The 21745-nt window shown below is 40.1% G+C and overlaps 1 protein-coding gene across 2 annotated transcripts in view; it reads right to left on the minus strand.

The window, feature by feature from the left end:
- Positions 1-21745, minus strand: part of DDX10 (DEAD-box helicase 10) — a 197716-nt gene that overhangs the window by 128536 nt on the left and 47435 nt on the right. For both annotated transcript variants that reach the window (XM_082498870.1, XM_082498869.1), the window contains one exon: positions 12615-13080. In XM_082498870.1, the coding sequence (XP_082354996.1) occupies positions 12615-13080 (466 nt within the window). The remainder of the gene's footprint in view (positions 1-12614; positions 13081-21745) is intronic.

Raw genomic sequence — 21745 nt, forward strand, 5'->3', positions numbered from 1 at the left:
TATCTTCAGATCCAGACAGGATGCCTTTTGAAAGATGCACTTAAGCAAAATTCAGTTTTTGCATTCAATACAGGAGTGACAGAGTACAATATCAGGGTTATGATATCCAGGGAAGTCAGACCAGATGACCGCTTCCCTTTACATCTATAAAATATAAGTACTGCAGCACTAAAGACCTGTAAAGAAGGGGAGGGGGGGGAATCACATACCAGATGAGTAGCTGATATTCTTAACTGTGGTAGTAGGCAATACACTAACACATATTTTAAAAAATCAGCACAAAAGATATGGTATAAATTTTCATTAAAAAATTATGTTAAGAGAGACAGGAATCTGCTGCCGGGATCTTATGGGTTCCCCAAGGATCAGGTTGGAAATATGTCTCATGCATTTGTTATGCCCGTACAAAACCACGGCCTTTCAGCTCTGGTCTCTCACCTTATCCCTCTTCTCCCTTCAATCTGCTCTTGAAATCAGTCCTGATAGCTTCTGTCACAGCTATTTACAAAGCTTTCTTTTACAGTGCGCCTCCTTCTTCCTACACTGTTTCTAGACTGGTCTAAGAGCTATACGTACTAGAAATGCCCATTCAAAATTTGTGTCCTAAAGCTGGAAATAAGTATTTCTTTTCAGTCCACGAATCAGAATACACTTTGCATCATCACTTACTGATATACTACATCTCTCATTGATAGCATCTCTTGATTTCTGATCCTGGTCCTTTTTTGTTTGTTTTTTTTTTTTTTGTTACCATGTCATTCTGACATATAGCATACATATAAATATATTCCAGATGGTAGGTATACTTATTTTTTAAAAGCTTCAGCTTTTTGTGACCACCATAAAAATGAATAGATAAACAAAAACTTATTTATACTTTTCCAACCACATTGTTGGGGAAGCTATTAGAACAAAAGCTAGAGAAAGAAACAAATTACTATAACTCACAGCTGTTAAATAAATAATAAATAACTCCACGCTAGTCTTTTATATGAGACCCTAAGATTGCTCCACAAATGGCAGTAAAAACACCATGAAAAGAAAGACTCAGAATTTTAACTTCATTCTGCAAGTATACTTCCCATTTCTAATTCGAGTATCAAATTTCACAGACTCACAGAATGGTCAGGGTTGGAAGATCATCTAGTCCAACCCCCCTGCCAAAGCAGGGTCACCTGAAGCAGGTTGCACAGGATTGCATCCAGATGGTTTTGAATATCTCCAGAGAAGGAGACTCCACAGCCTCTCTGGGCAGTCTGTGCCAGTGCTCTGTCACCCTCAAAGTAAAGAAGTTCCTCCTCATGTTCAGATGGAATAGCCCATGTTCCAGTTTGTGCCCATTACCCCTTGTCCCGTCACTGGGCACCACCGAAAAGAGTCTGGCCCCATCCTCTTGACACCCACCCTTTAGATATTTATAATCATTGATGAGATCCCCTCTCAGTCTTCTCTTCTCCAGACTAAAAAGACCCAGATCTCTCAGCCTTTCCTCACAAGAGACATGTTCCAGTCCCTTATCATCTTCGTAGCCCTCTGCTGGACTCTCTCCAGCAGCAGCTTGTCTTTCTTGAACTGGGGAGCCCAGAACTGGACACAGTACTCCAGATGAGGCCTCACCAGGGCAGAGTAGAGAGGGACTCCTCCCTCGACCTGCTGGCCACACTTTTTAATGCACCCCAGGAGGCCATTGCCCTTCTTGGCCACCAGGTCACATTGCTGGCTCATGGTCATCCTGTTGTGCACCAGGACTCCCAGGGCCCTCTCTGCACAGCTGCTTTCCAGCAGGTCAACCCCTAACCTGTATCGGTGCATGGGGTTATTCCTCCCTAGGTGCAGGACCCTACGCTTGCCCTGAAAACATTATCAGGTTCCTCTCCACCCAACTCTCCAGCCTGTCCAGGTCTCACTGAATGGTGGCACAGCCTTCTGGTGTGTCAGCCATTCCTCCCAGTTTTGTGTCATCAGCAAACTTGCTGAAGGTACACTCTGTCCCTTCATCCAGGTCATTGATCAATAAGTTGAACAGGACTGGATCCAGTACTAACCCTTGGGGAACACCGCTAGCTACAGGCCTCCAACTGGACTCTGCACCACTGATCACAACCCTCTGAGCTCTGCCATGCAGCCAGGCCTCAATGCACCTCACTGTCCACTCGTCTAACCCACACTTCCTAAGCTTGCCTATGGGGATGTTATGGGAGACTGTCAAAAGCCGTGCTTTCCATCTCAAGTGAAAACCTCAAGAAACAGGACACAGTGAACACCTGTTTCGCAAACACAGTACTCATCCATGAGCCAGGATGTGTAAACTTTCACAGAACGCCTAAGGCCCTCTTCCCATGCCCAATCTTAGGCTAACTAGACATCGCAGGAAACAACAGCAACAGTTCACAGCGATTTATTCTTTAGTAGGAATTATTCAATTCTAGATGAGCGCACAGTTCCCAAAATACATGAGCAAACTGAGGAATTACCCATTTCTGCAAGCCCAGATCAGTGAATTCCCATGACTGCAGTATAACAGAACATTTGCCTACTGCGTTACAAGTCCACAAACAGCTGTGGCTGAGGTACATTTTGGCTTTCAGTGTATCTTAATGTAAACAAACGTCAGATGGAAAGGCTGAAGGCAGATGTTGTTATACATTTTAGGATTATCAGCTTGTTCTATCTCCCTTTGTTAAAAAAAAAAAAAAAAAAAAGTGACACTGGGATTTGTGACCTTACCAGAAAGACCCCCTGCCACGCATTAATGATTTATAAGGAAGCCCAATGCAAGAACATCACCCAGAAGTACAGACCAACAAAACTCAGACTAATACTGTATATACAGGGGAAGAGTAATGACTGCAAAAATAGTATTTCCCCAAAATGATGAGGTATATACATTATTTCCCCACCAAGACAGAAAGAGACCTATGGAAACAGAAATATACACTGTCCTTTTATGCTGCTGATCCAGTGAGCACCAGCCAGATCAAGATTTCCTGCTGGAGGAACAAACACACTCGCACCTCAGGCAACAGAGAAGAACAGCCCTGCACTGAAATAAGCAGAGAGCTACCACAGGAAGAGCATGATATAGATAATGAAGGATGGGAAGACCTCTAAGACTTCCTTGCCAGGCTGGCCCAAAAGCGATTTATACTTCATTTATTTATGACTGAAATAAAGCTAGCGGCTGTGGCCTTAATTGTTTTAATTTCCTTTCACCCATTCAAAACAAAGCTCCTTGAAAAGATTTTTATCCCCAGAGGCAGTAGCTGTTTCCTTACCCAAGACAGAGAGCAGAAGGTAAGAGACTGCCTCCCAGCTGTTCCTCCCAACTCTACAACTCTTCTCAGCTGGGACAAATGAAAGTCTCCTGGAAACAAGGAGCATCGGCTCCACGTGACCAAGCAGATTTTCTGTGATCATTGGCCTAGTTCCTGGTCAGTCAGCAAGTCGCTACTTGGAAACAGTGTACTACACATATTTTTTCTTTTTAAAATAGTCATTAAATTATGATTTGCATGTTAGTGATACCTTAATGAATTACCCAGGGACTCATTTTGGCTAACAGCTGATGAATCATCACCAAAACCACAACTTTTTTCTCCATAATTATCAAACGATTCCAGATAAAAATTACACAGCTCAGATACAAATTCAGATATTTGCCTCAAAATATTGTTTAGAATGTGCATGGGTAGTTTGTTAAGAAATTCTACAGTAGCAGATGCCTGTATTAGAGAAGACATTCACATATGCAATAAAGAATAATTCTCATCATTTTAACCACACACTGTGCTGAGAGTAGTCAGGAGACCCCAGATATGTATTTGTTAGTAGGTCTGCTTTATTACTATTTCAGGAAGCAACATTTCCTTTAAAAATTACTGCTGTATAATTTCTAGTAGCTTTTCACAATTTTAGCACTCAGCTTCTAGAAAATCACTTATCCAAAACCTATGTCATAGTTTTAAATACTTCCAACGCCATCACTCAGCAAGCGTTCAGGCACTAATGATTTTAAAGGAAATTGTGGCATTGTAGAACTTACGAATCTTACGGATTCAGAGAATATTGATTACAACTAGGCAGTTTTAACACAGAGTATTTGGCTCACCCTCATCTATGAAGCTGCTGCAACATATTAAACAGGGCTATAAATCAGTGATTAAGCACAATTAAAACTGTGGGTATTACTGCAGGCTTGACTAACCTACTAGAAGTATTTAACAAATTATATTTTAGTGAATCATTTTAAATCATACAGTACCCTAATATTTCTTGAGATACAAGACCACGCATCTCTGTCATTTTGGGTCTAGACAAAGCATGCTTCATTGCAACCTGAATTCGCACCAAATGCTGAAGCCTGAGCACATAAGGAATAGTCTAGCCTGCTCTCATCACTCTGCGCTGCACAAGCCATCAATCCCCCAGCAAGATCTTCACTAAAGAATGGGTTCACAGCTTACCTTGGTAAACACGAGTTTCAAAGTACTTCAGTACACGTTAGCCACAGAAACACTTTGCAAAAGAGCTTCCTCTCGTTAGGAGAGCAAACAACGTGATACTTCAGCAGGTTCAGCAAGAGTGAAGATGACTTGCAAGGCTGCTTCAGACGGCATATGGAATTAAGGATTTTTTTTTAACCCACAGATTCAGTAACTGAAATAAAAAGGTGGCACTGCTTAGTTCAGAAGTGTGCCACAGCAGCTACTAATGTGTGGACACCCCTTGTTCTAGGAGACAAGCAGCACATCGCAGCCAGCTGGAAAAGCCACTGACTTGTGAACAACTCCCATCAGACCTGGGAGGCTTTCCTGGCTCAAAGGAGAAGGTACTTTTCAAAAAGCTGCAACAGAAATGTTCAAAGCAAGTCCCCTACACGTGGCATCTCTCTACACCAGATTGTTATAGAAAAAAGCAACAGAGGCCCAGAAGATGGACTGTGGACATCAAAAATACCACAATTCACAATGGTTCAAAAGCATGTAAAACTTTTCACAGAAGCTAAGCCCAGAACATCAGAATCATGTACTCCATAGCTTATGATATGGAAAGCTAAGATCTGTGATAAGGGCAGATACTAAAACAGAATTCCTAAATTATACTTTCTCTCCAGATTTTAAACAGGATGACCATTTTATGCTGCACACATGCCTTAAGAGATACATAGAAGCCATTTATTTGAAATATATAGCTTACCAATAACTCAGAATTTTAATCCTACAGATTTTCCAGTTTCCCTAAACATCACAAGGATTGACAGAAATATCTGGAATGTTGCCTTAAAGGTGCAAGAAACTCAAATATTTACAGTGATTTTTTCATACACTACACAAGTTTTTACTAAGTTTTTAAAAAAATAATAGAAATAGAAACCATTAGAGAGAAATCTGAAGATGGATGTGGAGCAGACAGAAGGGTGCTAAAGCAGCTAACCTGAAAGAGCAATGAAGAAAGATTTAAAAAGTAAGTGATCTATGGATCTGGAATTTAACTTGGATTATGGGTTTTTACAAAGGACCCTTTTTGAAAACCCTCTGTGACACAGTTTAACCTAGCAAATCAGTCATGAATGTTCTACTTAAAAATAAAGCCAGGGGAATACGCATCCCTGCAAATCTCAAGAGCAAAAGTTTTCCAAGAACACAAAGAAATGTTTCTGCTCTGTCCTTTGTGCAGCTTACAGAAGCACTCCTGAATGACAAGACTTTTTAAAATTTCATAGAATATAATATAACTGGATATCATAGACATTCTTAAAAAAAACAAGTTTTGGTTGTACTTAAGGTACTGAAATTGCACGGAAAGAAAATGTGATTTCTTTAAAATTTTCCATCTGCTCTGTGGAATGCATTCCCTGTTAGCTGCACATGAAAAGGCTTGAGGTACCGTCAGCAGGTTTCATTTCCATTCATGGCTGATAAAAGATATTTTTTCATAACACTGTATTCTTGAAGCACTTTGTCTAATACCCAAATGAGGTACTTCATGCTGTCTTTGCCTCAGTCTTCAGCAGTACGACCAGTTGTTCCCTGAGTACCCAGACCCCTGAGGGATGGGGAGCAGAATGAAGCCCCTGTAATTCAAAGGGAAATGGTGAGGGACCTGCTTCAGCACCTGGAGGTGCACAAATCTATGGTGCTGGATGGGATCCACCCAAGGGTACTGATGAAGCTAGTGGAAGTGCTCACCAGGCCACTTTGCATCAATTATGAGCAGTCCTGGATAACTGGAGAGGTCCCAGCTGACTAGAGGTTGGCAAATGTGACACCCATCCATAAGAAGGGCCGGAAGGAGGATCCAGGGAACTACAGGCCTGTCAGTCTGACCTCAGTACCTGGGAAGGTCATGGAACAGATCATCCTCAGTGCCATTACACAGCACATGCAGGAGAATAGGGTGATCAGGCCCAGTCAGCATGGGTTTGTGAAAGGCAGGTCATGCCTGACAAACCTGATCTCCTTCTGTGATAAGGTGACCCACTTAGTGGATGAGGGAAAAGCTGTGGATGTAATCTACCTGGATTTTTGCAAAGCTTTTGACACCATTTCCCACAGCATTCTCCTGGAGAAACTGGATGCTCACGGCCTGGCAGGTGTACTCTTCACTGAGTAATGGGTAAAAAACTGGCTGGATGGCCATGCCCAGAGAGTGGTGGTGAATGGAGTTAAATCTAGTTGGTGTCCAGTCACAAGTGGTGTCCCCCAGGGCTCAGTGCTGGGGCCAGTTCTGTTTAATATCTTTATCAATGACATGGATGAGGGGATCGAATGCACCCTCAATAAGTTCACAAATGACATTAAGCTAGGCGGGCATGTTGATCTGCTTGAGGGTAGGACAGAGGGATCTGCAGAGGGATCTGGGCAGACTGGACCGATGGGCAGAGCCCAATGGTATGAGGTTCAACAAAGCCAAGCGCCGGGTCCTGCACTTGGGTCACAACAACCCCATGCAGCGCTACAGGACTGGGGAAGAGTGGCTTGAAAGATGTCCAGCAGAAAAGGACCTGGGGGTGTTGGTGGACAGCCGGCTGAATATGAGCCAGCAGTGTGCCCAGGTGGCCAAGAAGGCCAACACCATCCTGGCCTGTATCAGGAATAGTGTGGCCAGCAGGACTAGGGAAGTGATCATCCCCCTGTACTCAGCACTGGTGAGGCCCCACCTCAAGTACTACGTTCAGTTTTGGGCCCCTCACTACAAGAAGGACATTGAGGTGTTGGAGAGTGCCCAGAGAAGGGCTGCAAAGCTGGTGAGGGATCTGGAGGACAAATCTTATGAGGAATGACTGAGGGAACTGGGGTGGTTTAGCCTGGAGAAAAGGAGGCTGAGGGGAGACCTTATCACCCTCTACAACTACCTGAAAGGAGGTTGTAGAGAGGTGGGGGCTGACCTCTTCTTCCTGGTGACAAGCGACAGGAAGAGAGCAAATGGGTTCAAGTTATGTCAGAGGAGGTTTAGGTTGGATATTAGGAAACATTTTTTCACCGAAAGGGTTATTAAACATTGGAATAGGCTGCCCAGGGAGGTGGTGGATTCGCCATCCCTGGAGGTGTTTAAAAGAAGGGTAGATGTGGTACTTGGGGACATGGTTGAGAAGTGGTTTTTGTCAGGGTAGGTTAATGGTTGGACTTGATGATCTTAAAGGTCCCTTCCAACCTCACTGATTCTATGATTCTATGATTATACATAGGCTTACTTCACTTGTATGCAAATATTTTGTACTTCATATAAATCATTACTTGCTATAATTCAACTAGAAATACAGAAGCATACTGTTACTAGGCTGAGAACCTAAGGCACTTGCGTTCTGTAAGAAGGAAAATTTATGGTATATAATGCATCACAGTATTGACTTTTGTTTAACTTAAAAATAAATAACTTCTGTATTTTCTCTGCCAGAATGCTAGCTTTGCAACATGTCTGCAAAGAGTAATGCTCCTTTTATAGCTAGCGGGATGCCCGGAGCAGCTTTCTTCTCTTGGACAGCACACAGTGCTACAGCAAAAGCAAAGAGGGCTATCCATGAGGGAAACAACGCCTCTACCAGAGCCAGCCAGCTCACTCCAGTGCTTCTTCCCTCCTTCAGGTATTTTCTATCTCGCCAACCCCCTGAAGAGCACCGTGGAGACAAAGTCACACATGTAATATAAATGAATACAAAAGTATAAGCAGAGCTAGTAAGAGCTGTTGAGAGGAATGAGAAGATGCTTCACACAGAAAAAGCAGTATATAAACACAAGATCGGCAAAAATCTATCTCATAACATGAAACAGAAGGACAGAAATCCCATTCAGAAGGAAAAGCCAAAGTAAGAGAAGCAATCAAGATGAATCACAACTCTGAAAATTAATTTTGATTTCTGTGGTTGGTCACAAGCTTTATTCTCGACATCGCAGAAGAAAATTCTAGAGGACTATGTCCTCACTTTGGTGCACATCGGATTATGTTTCCTTGATCCATTTTCTGTGCAATGTTACAACTAGCAATCACTCTCTGCTTCTTGGCATAGACTCCCCTATCGTCTCCAGTTGGGGAGATTTACCCTTGCCTGTCCTCTCCTGCTTTAGTAAACACGTACATATCCAGGTCATAGTATTTCAGTTTACAGTATTCACGTATCTGAGAAGTGTTATTGGATTACAAGGCAAGCCAGATTGCTGAGACAGAATCATGACACACAAAATAATTTCCATCCATAGCCACAGTGTTCAAACAGCAGGCTCTGTGAGAGTCCAGACTAACTCCAAGGAATCAGCAAGTACTATTTAAGGCAGCCGTCTGTAAGCTTAGGCTTACTACAGTGTTCCAAGCAGCCAGTAAGTACCCCACTTGAAAAGTTTTAGGTGTCCATAAATTAAGAGATGAGGGAGCAGGGAGGGAGTCACAGCAATCTAAAGAACTCAGTCATTTAAATAGTCTCTATCCTAAAACAGAAAATCTGATAGCGGACAACAAGTCTGACAGTGAGATATGTCTAACAAAATGACTAAAAGTATAAACAAAACCAAGAAAAACAATACTCTATGCTTTATCTTAGTTCTCAAAATAAATAAAGTTTGAAGTTTAAGAAGTATAGCCTTTTCATTTCCGAATGCAACAACGAATTTCATAAAATTAGCATTAAAAACAAAGTTTGTAACCAGGGAGTACTTGTAGTCTTTGCTACATCAACATTGTTAACATTGCTAAATGCACTTTAAACAAATAATTTCCATAATGTTAACACAACAGCTAAATACTGCATATCTGCTAATGGCTCTACGCATATAGCTGACCTTCTTTTTATGCATAAGAACACTGTACTTCTAAATAAGTCCCATGAGTTATGTCACCAGCTAAAAATCCTGACATATTTAAGTAAAATTCATAAATAGGGCAGCTAGTAAGTACTTCTTAAAAAATGAGCTCAGAAGCTCATAACAAAATTGTAATGTCTGCCAAGGTCTTTCACCTTATCCAAGGTTTCTTATTTTATACGGCACTGCAGAGAGAACAGATTTTTCTTTGTACCTGTTGTCACAAAATGACGAAGACAGAGTGCGCAGGTGGCCCAAGAAAGGGAAAGAGGAAAAGTGGAATCGAGCTGCAAGTCACGCTATTAGAGGAACTAACATTGAATGTGCCTCACTTCACACCGTGACCTACCTTTCACTGTTAGGTTGGTTACCACGGATATTCAACAAAAACTAAAATGTTTAAGAAAGTCACACAAATCCCTTTCTACTCCATCATCAGTTTAAATAAGCCCTGCTCCTTTTGCCTAGTTCCTTTCCCCTGTTACAAAGACCGGTGAGCCCACCCCACCTGCAATCAAAGGTCAGGGTGCTACACCACCCCTCAGGACACTTGGAGCCAGCTCAATACCTCTTCTTGCTCCTTCTTCCACTGGGGGGGCTAGGGAAGACACACAGATAAGGAAGCCATGGTGTCTCTAACAACAGCTATACAAAAATTGAAGCTGAATGTAATGTTACCATTTACAAAAACATCCTGAAGCTCAACAATCACAGCGGGACTGTTTTGCTGTCAACAATAAGCATAATATAAAAATAGTGAAATTGCAAAATCAATCATAGATACTAAAAGCATAAATGCAAACTGAATTTAACCTTTGTGGGCATACTCATAATCTCCCAATTAGATGATCATATACTAATGTTTCCACAGGACTCCTACCTTATTTATCACACAGAAAAAAAAAAAAACAACTCCTAACTCATCTAGCCAAGTGTACACTCTATGTTGATACTCCTAGACTTTCTGCAGCATTTGATACTACTAATTAATGCACTGCCTCATCCTAGAAATACAGCCATGATCCAGTACACTGTAGTCAAATTGGTTCCTGAATCCTCCCTAGGACACTCCAACACATAACAGGAAAACCCCACTCACACTGCTCGGTGCTTCTCACACCTCAGAGGAATCACTTCTTTCTAATTCTTTAGATATGAACTGGTCTACCTTAATGCAGTAATAATCACTTCAAAACTTTTATCCAGAAAATAAACATAAGGGAAAAGAAAACAAGAAGTGTTGCAAGTCACCAATTTGTTTTTAATATCCACAAAATGTGGTGCTGAGCTATACACATGAAGTAAGAGATGCACGATACTTGAATCTTTCTATGTAATTTCTATTATGTGTATTTGCATATCAAAACATTAAAGGACAATACAGTTAGTGATAGAAACCTTTATTCTCTTATTCCTACTGAAAATAAAATTTTATATTTAAAGTATTCCACAGTTTTCACAATAATATAAGGTAATAAACACTGCACTACCATATGCATCGATCAAGACTAGTTCCCAGTTAGTATGCTCTGCATTTCTGCTTTCTAAAAATTATATATCGTGCTACCGTAGGCATTTCTGTAGGAGATTATTTTAATTATATTTAAATTCTTAATGATATGGATCTTGAAATTTTTATTATTTGTTCACTGCTGCTTAGAATAATAATTATTTCATTATTATGCCCCCATGTACAAGAGGTTTCAGGTGATACAAGGTCTTCCACACTTATACACCAAGTTGCGAACCACTAACCCTTACTGCAGCTTATCAACACTGAATCACAGAAAATAATGTCTCACTTATCTGAGCATAAACTAATCTATAAATGTTTAATGCTGGAAAACTGTTAAAGGGTTACCCAGTGAGGTTCCAAATTACTTTCTAAATCACTGGTATTTTTCATAAAATTTCTTTTGCTTGTTCTTTTATATCAAGGTTTCTCCTTTTACTGTTTCCTGAACAAAACTGCCCAATTCACTTTCCAATATACAAAAGCAACACAAAACTGTCTGTGTACATCAGTCTAAGGCAGAAACCTTTCACTCCACTTTTTTAAAACAGCAATATCTTTTCTACATGAAACTGTACTTTATTAATGAATATAAGCTACTGTCAGGCAGCAGCTGTGCCAGGGCAGGACATCTCAGGCTTAGAATAACAGGGACAGAAAGGTAATTCCAGGAGCATCCTCCTCCCATAGTTCTGGGACAAGATGTCAATCTGCGGCAGCCTCCTCATAGCAGAGAAAAGAGTGCAGGCAGTGGTTAGGTTACTGTGCAACTGCTCATCTTTGACAAAGTTAGCTGATAAAACTAGTTTATAACACCACTAAATACTAAAGGGAAGATGCTGCATATAAATGCAGCTAGTGGGCTGATTAGCATAAGTTCATGACAAGTGACCTGTGCTGTTAAATAACAGCACAGAAAAAGAAAGATTTAAAATACCAGTAGGAAAAACAAATACTTTGCTTAACAGGAGACTCACCTTGAATGCATATAAGTTCAGAAAAACATCTTGCTGATGCAGATGGCTATTTCACTTGGATCTCTTTACTACAGAGATGTAGTTGCTAGATAGCAAAGGATGTGCAATATGTACCTACCAAATCTGATGTATAGAAATAATAAAAAAAAAAAACAACACCCTGACTATAACATTGTATTTAAAAATTAAATTAAGACAACATTTCTCAGAACACCAAGCACAGAGAAATCCTGAATTATAGAGCTACTCACCAAGGAAATGAAAGATCTACATTAATACTTTTAGTAAGCCTTTATAACCCTGCTTTACAAGAAGTGCATGCACACTCTCTCTCTCTCTGATACTGGCTCAATTCCTAATAGCAAAGGTCCTGTTGAAAGTAAAAATCATGGTTTGAAGGTTACATTATGGTAAAGATCATTTGTTACGATTTCTGTCGGGAAGTGGCTCATCATGTCTTGCAATTTAGTTCCCAGTGCCATAAACTGCTGTACACCATCAAAATTATGACTGAAAGTGGCAGCTATTTTAGAGAGGCACAAGCTAATTAGCAAGGGATAAGAATAAAAACTGTAAAAACTTCCCAGATATTCAAATCATGGTATTCATAAATTAAAGCAACTACAAGGATATTCATTATGGAAATAGAATTACTTTCTGCTAATAACAAAATTATAAAAGTGTAAGCCACACCACTTATCTTTTGGTAACAATTCTGACTTGAGTGTTCTGCTAAGAGTAGAATTTTCTCTTTTCTCCTCCTCCTTACTTGGAGTTACATCTAATATAAAATCATTAAGATTCACAAGCCTTACTATAGAGTGAACTTACCGGTGCTGGATTATCTTTAGCTTCCACACCAAAAACATCACGTCTTTTCACTGTCAGCAAATCAAGATCTTTAGTATCATCCTCATCATCATCATCTTCAAAGAACTCCGTGCAGTCTGGGTTTAGAAGCCTGCTTGATACAGGAACTTCTTTTTCCTCCTCGTCCTCCTTAGATACATCTTTCGATTCATCTTCGGACTCATCACTGTCAGCATCTTCACTGGAAGCAGAATATTCCTCAGTTTCTTTCCTTCTCTCCGTTTCCTTTGTTTTGTTAACAGACACCTTCCCTCTGAAATTAGCTCCGCTTTCCTCCACTCCTTCATTGTTTATCGAGGAGATGGTATTTTTATTTTGCTCTGTCTCCTTCAAGTCATCTGTCCCATCAGCTGCCTCATTTGCACACAGCTGTTTCCGAACTTTTTGAAGAAATCTCACACGAGGTGCCATTGCAAGACCAAGTGATCTAAAGAATAGAATTAAACAAATACATTAATCTGAAAGGTAGATACAGAAAAGTTGACTAAATTGGAAGCCTTCATCGATGGCTCAAGCAATTCAATTTTTATTAGGGTGATTCAGATTGACACGTTTTGACGAACATATTTACAAAACAATATTTAGCCTACAACAAGACTATTTAGCTTGAAAAAATGCACGTGAACACTAGGAGAGGAAGGGAGATGAAATAACTGAGAACTCTCAAGAACAGTTACAAATCGTCCCAGTAAAAAAGCAAACAAAGAACCTGAAAAGCTGTAGACAAGAACAATTTATCTGTGATTCACAGTAAAATAGGGCGGAAGAAACACCAAGGTAATCTGGTACTGAAGATACACAGACTTTCAAGGACTGAGAAAGCACTGATCGCTGTCAGTGTCCTTCACTGCCAGAAGTGCACCCAGAACATTATCTCCACCATCTCACAGTGATGGATAGATTAGAAGAACAAACACAATGCAGATAAAGGACTAATTGCAGAAAAAGCTGAGGGAGAGACATTTCTCCATGAAAGGAAATCTCACCAGCTTGCATCCCTCTACAGCAAGGCTTTACCTTCATGGCATATGCAACTAGCAGTGCCAACAATACTATTATTTTACCCAGTTATTCATGACAATCCAAAGTTATACTAATACTCTATACATGAAAGGACAAAAAAATAGCCAAAAAAGCAAAAATACAGTATAGCAACAATACTGGAGAGCATCGCATGGGAATAGATACTCTGTCTCCAACAGATCATTTGACTTCAGTAAACTTTGTAATTGCCCACTATTATTAAACCTGACCCTGTCAAATCCAAATTCAAAAAAGCAATATTTAAGTGTCTTTCAGACTTCATGAGCCTTCTCATCAAGTGAATAAAAACCGGGGTGGGACACTAGTGCTGTGCAAGGAACACATGGCGACCACAGCTACATTTAAAAACACACAATACGGAACTGGTAGTGTTTGCAATACTCAGGGCTTGTACATACAGTTAGAAAAGAAGTATTTAACTAAAATGGCTACATATATACACACGCACACGCAAAAGACCAATCTCTTGATTCAGATTATGCACAGTTATACACTATGTCTCTCCTCAATGCTGCTTGTTTCAAGCACACAGCATTATGTCTTCTCTTCACCATACAGCTCTGAATAAAGAAACCCGAGTTACCTCACAGGAAAAAAAAACAAATCTATACTCCCTGGTGGAAATGTCATTTCAAACAGTCCATGATGCAGCCCAAACGTACTGCAGAGCAGAGTGGACTGTAGTCCCCGGAGAGCCTACAACTGTTAATTGTAGCCAATGGGACAGAGCAGTCAACAGGAGAGGCACCCTGCTTAAATAACAAACAACAGAGGGAAAAAAACAAACTCATCCACACCTGTGGTTAAATGGGGCAGTTTTGGGGTTGGCCACAGGTTAAAACATTGAAAAGTGGACACGCACCCAAAAAGCAACCCACACTGTTACGATGAGGAACAAATTTTTCAATAAATAAAGCCTTAATTCTAACGTAAAGTTAATTTTGTTTAAGTATTTCTGATAAATCCAATACCATTCTTCTACAAGCAATTAACAGCAATAGTAAAACAAACAAGAGTTTTATAAAATAAAAAAAAAAGATCAAATTAAGTGTTTAGCCAATGTATTTTGCCCATTTACTGGCAGTGCGCTGTTGACAGGACAACACAACACATTTGGGAACTGAGATTGGAGCAACCAGCAATCTTAAACTTGTTTCAGTGTTTGACAGCTGACACTAATTAACTTTGCAATGAAACTATGTGTTAAAGTTTGGCCTATTGGCAAACTGAAACAAAAATAACCAAAGGAGATGTAATGCTTCACTGCAGCAGCTGGAGGAGATTCAAACCTGGAACCGGGTCTTAACACCAGGCATGACAAAACACATATAAAGAGATTGCTGCAATGCCAATGAACGTCCAGTCTCTTTGGCCGAGGGATCAAAGTAGCAAAAAAATCCTTTGCAAGAGAAACATTTCTTTTGTTTTTCCGGATTTCAAAACTTTGTTCTACATGAAATATTGCTGTCTACTGTTGACAAAGTACTGCAAGTATTAGTACTGTACGGCAACTGCGCAATCTGTGTTTATTTCTCTCTCATGCAGACATAGACATAATGTACACAGGGTTGTAAACTCTGATTTTATCACAGCTTCTCTTCTATGTCTCCAGAGCTAGCAAAGATCAGGACCATGGCTGCAGAGAAAAGTTTGACCCGGTGAAGAAACTACTCTCTCTCCACAGGAAGGGTTAAAAAAGACAAGTCAAAAAGAGCAGCCCATGATGTAGAGGAGACTTCAGCACAGCTTTTCTCATTCAGATATGAAATCCCACCCGCCAGATTGCTGTTTTGCACTGACATCTTTCTTTAATAATTGCATAAAATTAATTATCAGCTAGAGTCGGACAATTTTTTTTGCACTGCTTAGCAACCCTACCAAAAAAGACCAGTGCTATCAGAATTCAAATTACATCTGAACCAAAAGAATACAGCCCTTAGACTTGGGGGAGAGGGAGGGTGTCAAGGTCGAATTTGGTAAGAAAGTAATAGTAGATAAGCTTAAGCAAAGTTGTGTACAAACAATCCCCAAACACTTTTATTAAAAGAACTTCTCAAAGAAGTGTCAGCTTTTTGGCTTATTACTGCCTCTTTTCTATAGTATATTCCAAACGGAGAACAAATTGGGACAAACACATTCTACTACTGCTAAAAGTTTCCTCAGGTTGTAAGATTTGATGGTTTCTTTAGAATTTATTTCTTAATCATTTGCCAAATCTTGAATTCAGTGCAACCAAAAAACCTGAACATATGAACCAGCTTTTCTTTCCATCAACTAGAAAGGGCAGTATCAGTTTTCATTAATTCATTAGATGTCACTGTGTCCTGGTTTGAGGTAAAACAGAACCAATTTTCTGTTCAGTAACTTTGCTTCTTAGCTGGGCCTCTCTAACTACTGAAATTAACGGCATATTGTGCAGACACTGTTTGCTCTCAGAGTGATAATACCTATATTTATAGTTCATGTCAAGGCATGGTATGCAGAGAGGCTCTTGCTTATACTTACTGCTCTAACACCCAAGGGCAGATAACTTTGTTATTTGCCCTGTTGGAGGGTCGGAAGTGGAAAAGCGTAGAGGGGTCCCACCTGTGGGGAGGAGCAGACAGGACAGGTGACCCAAAACTGACCAACAGGGTATTCCATCCCATGGGCCTCATGCTCAGTATAAAGGCTGAGGGATCAACGGGTCAGCGCTCTTTCTTCAGTGTCTGGAGTCCGAGGAGGACTCTGTCTGCCTTTGATCCTGTTCCTGAATCCAGATCCGGAATCCAGTTCCAATCCATCACCAAGTCCAGTCTGGGACTTCCCCAGTGCCAGCCAGTGATTTGACTGTCATCCTGGGAGCTTGATACACAGAATCACAGAATGGTCAGGGTTGGAAGGGACCTCTGGAGATCATCTATGGTTTTGTATATATTTCATTATTGTCTTTTATTTTATTGTTAATATTTCATTGAAGTAGTTTAGTTCCATCTAAACTCCTAAGTCTCTTTCTCTCTATCTCCTAAAGAGAGAGATGGGGGACAGCATCTGTTGTTTGCCTCAGTGGCCAGTTTGGCTCAAACCACACCACACTCAGACGGCAATCCTGCTCCAACTGAAGTTACATCTATTCTTTGATTTTAGTGCTAGCATTCACATACTCTTCTGGAGTAAGAAATGCGCAATTTTCTCATAAAGACAGCCAAAAAGCAGGTAAGTTACTTAGTGAGATTTCATAAATTCTATCACAGAACACTAAAAACATGCTAATACCGCAACTTAGTCATCAGACTATGGTAGCCTTAAAACAGCAACACAAATTCAGCTGACAAACTAAAAAACAATCCCGTTTCATATTTTTGTGTGAAATGCCATGACTTCTCGGCAGCAAGCTTTTAAAGAAAGACATTTTAAATCAGCTTCTAAAAGCAATACTGAATCCAATTAATTATTTTGCTACTATAAATGAAAGTACAGCTGACAGTTCTGTTCATTAACAGAAACTGAGGTGGCCAGACATCATCATTCCATAACGCTGATCAGGCGATGAGTAGAGGTAACTGAACGAAACACCTACAATGCTCAGGTACCTCCTTCAATTCAAAGCAAGCTGACAATTATTTTCAGGAAATAAGTTAAAACAGTAAAACTCCAAAGAAAGAACACTGTATGGCTTTAACAGAAATGTCACTTTTGTTGCTATTGAATAAGGAAAATCAAACATTAGCAAACATTTTTAAAAATTAATTCAAATTAATGGTGTATCAGACTTAAAATACTGCCTTTCCAAGGTTTGTTAATTATGCTTATACAAAGATCTTGAGTATGTTTACAGTAACACACTAACTTCACTATGCCTCTATTTGGATTGGGTGAAAAGCTGGGCATCTCTCTTCACTCTTTAAAAAGACGGGATCTTAGACATTCAGAGCAAAATCTGTCCTTGCACAAAACAAATTAAACAGGAAATTTAAGACCAGTAAAATATTTTAAGTGTCACAAGAGTTCCTAATCTCCACCTAGAAGATGTCCAGTCCTTTTTGAAATATGAGCCAGTTGTAAAGAATCCCGAGGTCACTTCTGCAGAACTGCTGCACAAAAATTTTACACAAGTTAGTGCGTCATTCCAATATTAAGTTAATACATTTACTAAATATAAGACCTATTCCATTAGTGAAGTTCTTCAGAATGATCTGAACACATGAAAATACAGCACGGTGATTTCTTTTACTGTAGAACAGGTTCAGATGGAGATTTAAAATAGCCTGGAAAAGGTTAAATACTCCTAGAAGCTATTTCAAGAGAAGAAATGTGTATTACTGGCCCTGCAATATATGCTACATCTACATTTAACATTTAAAATGTTTTCAGAAGACAGGATGAGCAACCATTTGAAAACAGGCAAAATCAAATCAACTGAAGTGACATAAATCTGAATTAATAGGCTTTCCAGATGGTCTGATTAATAACCAAAGCGAAGAGAGAAATTGCTTTTGCTGTGTTATTTATTTGACTAGCCAGCTTTAGCCCTCCACATTAAGGAGCTCAAATGCATGGTACTCTCCTAATAATAATGAGAGCCAAGCTAATCAAGAGTTTATGGGTCAGGATCAAAGAGAAGGCCAACAAAGAGGATTGTGATGGTTGAAATCCAATCATTTAGAAGACCGAGCTGTAGCCTTCTTTACAAAAGTAAAAGAAGCCTTCGCATTGCAGTTGCAGGCCCTGGCGCTCTTGGCACCTGCACCAACTTGAGACCTGCTCAAAGAGCAACACAGCAGAGCACAAGCAAGAGATTTTCTAGAGTGCATTAAAGACCATTTCTCCAAGTTAGCTGCATTAGCCAACTCCGAGAGGCACTCTACTGGAACTGCTACTCATGCATATATGCAGGTATATTTACTTCTAAGGTGAGTGAAGGTCAATAGCAGGCTTAGCTGCACAATCAGAAAAGGTAGTTCAAGATCCTAGAAGAAATGAGGATGATGACTAAGAGAATAATGACCCTGGACTTTAAGAGAGGAGACTGCAGCTTGTTCAGGTATCTGCATGGCAGGATCAGAAAGCTCAAAAGCTTACAGAAGTAGTTACAGAAAGCTCAGAAAGGGATGGCTGGATCTCATAGGTGGTTGAGGGGGAGTTGCATGAGAAATGCCCAAACTTTACGGAACGTTGTAGGGAATATTAAGGTCCATATAAGTAATACTATATGAGGCTGAGATTAACTAGGTAACAGCATGAGAAGTACAGTCTGGTTACAGGTGTATGAAGACTGGAAACAACTGGGAAAAAGTAATTAGGGACAGGCTTTTTAGCTGGAAGAAGAAGGGGGTCTAGAAAAGGAAGTACAAGGGCAGCGAGAAGGATGGCCAAGAACCAGCAAAGGGATAAAGAGATGTGCAAAGCCTGTGATGGATGCTGTCTGGCGGATGTGATGAGTAGTCCTGCACTTGCTCATGGCAGCCAGAGCAAGACAACAAACCAAATCCTCTGCCCTGACCATGCAGTAAGGGTCAGGTCTACATCCACAGCCAGGGGGACTGGGCTGAGAGGGCAGTGGGTACCTTCCCTGGTCAGTGAGTGAGAGGACAGACAGATGTGGACAGATGGATCATATATCCTGGTATGACCTGACAGCACCTGCAGCTACCTACTGCTTTGTAACACTGATGTGTAAGCAATACTTGCAAAATCAGCTGGGTACTAAGTTGCATGTATCAGACATTTCCCAACTAGCTTGGCTTCCACCTGCTTTATTTATTCTCTATATACCAATACAGGGATAAACAGGGAAGAACATGCTGCATTCCTCCTGGAAGACATGGCAAAAATCAGAGGAAATTACCTTCCTTGGGAGCCCCTTAGAGATGTAACTAATCTGTCCATCCAACACACTCACCTGTTAAGATCTGCCCCTGAAGACTGATGTATGTATGTTAGCATTTAACAAAATAAAGCCTGAGAAGTAAAATATTTTGAATCCCTGCCTCCTCTTTATGTTGTTTCATATCCAGGAGGCCAGACTAACTATTTATTCCTTTCCATCCTGTTGTTTGTTTATGTTTTCCTTGTGTTTTCAAAGCTGTCCTTTGCAATGAAAAAATAAATTTATCTTTTATGCAAGCATCGAGGTTCTCATTCACCAAACTTAAAGGGTGCCTATGTTAACACAAGGCCTATGCAAGTCTTCCTCCAGCAAATTACTCTTGATAGCCGTTTGTAATGAGAGGATACTGGAGAGAAAACTAATGTACCAGAGCTTAAAAACGACCTATCTCTAGAATACATATGTGTACAGACATGCACACACACACTTTTTATTTTATATATATATATAGTTTACTAGATATATAATAATTTTATGTAATATATAAAAAAAAAAAAAAAAATCAAAGACTAGTGCTTTTCTGCAGACTCAATCAACACAGCTTAAGAGAATCTCGGTGCACAGACATGCCAGGCAAGAGAGCAATGGAGAAAGTGGGCAACAGCCTGACAGACTGAAATACAAACCTGACAGAGACATTAAGCAGCCAGTTTTCTCTGCAGGATTTTTAGCGGAGTCACATCTATCAAGCTAACAGTAAATCTCCACAGAAAGCCTGAAATACTTTTTGGAGAACGCACACAGAAGGTAAAGCGAAGAACGGATTTCATTCCAGGTTTTGCCATGAGTTTGTGTGCTGAAGGTAAATCAAGGTTGCTTCTGAATGCAGAATTCAAACGTATCAGACTTTTAAGGCCTTTCATATAAATTAAGCTGATTGATCCACTGTATCAGTAGATGTGCACTGAATTGCAAGCCAGGGGACTGCAGAGTGTATTTAGGTAGACTACCAGTCTGGAGAGTAGGGAAGAAGAGTGCCAACAACCTGTTAGTTTAGAGCAGAATCCCCAGATTATCTCCCAGATTTATTATCTTCTGACTTTTTGATTACACTTCCATATATTTCACAGCCTCTCCTGCTCTCTCCAAACAACTGTCTGGCTTCTATGAATCATTCTATGATTCTTCCATTTTAATACAGGAATTACTTATTAGTAACTTTGCAAAGATGGGATTGGAATTCACTTTGATGAAGGACCAAATCCTGGCACAGAGGCCTGAGAAGAACAGAACTGGGCTACTCTGTCCACATCGATATCAAATACTAGATGGTATACCATGCTGAAATCCAGAAAGAGGCACTGGGATTCCAAAAACCCAGCATTACCACCATTTGTCAGTTGGTTTCTTAACACACTGGTTAAATTTGTGCGGTTGTCCCTCTTAGTCCTAATCTTCTGCCACTACTCCTTGCATTCAGCATAGTAAGACCTACAATAAGGTTTTAAAGATGATGAAAAATCACACAGGTGAAGGGGCAGTCAATGCACATAGTGAAATTTTTCAAGTTTTTACAAGTTCTCCTTTCTAAAAATTTCTCAGTCCATAAAGTAATAAAGCACCTTTTATAATAGGCTTATATACCTTAAAAACATAACCATGTTAATTGCAGCACAGCACAGGAAGACCAGGTGTTCTACAGTCTAGTAATTTGTCACGTTTTAGTTCATTATGCCACGTGCTGACAAGTTTGAAGACTTAAGTCTTCTCTGTATGAAATTCAAGACGCAAAATTAATTTACCATGCATCTTTGAGCACCTTCCTGCTCCCTTCTGACTACCCTATGTCCCATGAGATTATCCAAAAACTTTATGTCTTAAAACAATCTCAGATGGCTGTCATCTGTAAAGTCAACCTGTCAAAATTAATTTCCCTCCCACAAAAAATGTGGAATTGTTCACATATGTGTAGAAAAATAGACACAGTAATAGATGCTATTCAGTCCAGTGCAGATGTTTCATCTTTATCAAGTGCACTGAATCTTCTGAAACGTAATTTATGTCCAAGAAGCAATGTCCCAATCACACTCAAAATGAGACTGCAGTGTATCATCTTCAGATACTCCAATTTCTTCTTAAATAGTACACTTTATAGGTTGGCTTTTAGCTATGAGGCTAAAGGGCAAACCTGAAAAAAAGAAAAAACAGAACACCCAAAACCCCTATTTTTCTCTAACCT

Source organism: Vanellus vanellus (genome assembly GCF_965231255.1).
Source record: "Vanellus vanellus genome assembly, chromosome: 1".
NCBI lineage: Eukaryota > Metazoa > Chordata > Aves > Charadriiformes > Charadriidae > Vanellus > Vanellus vanellus.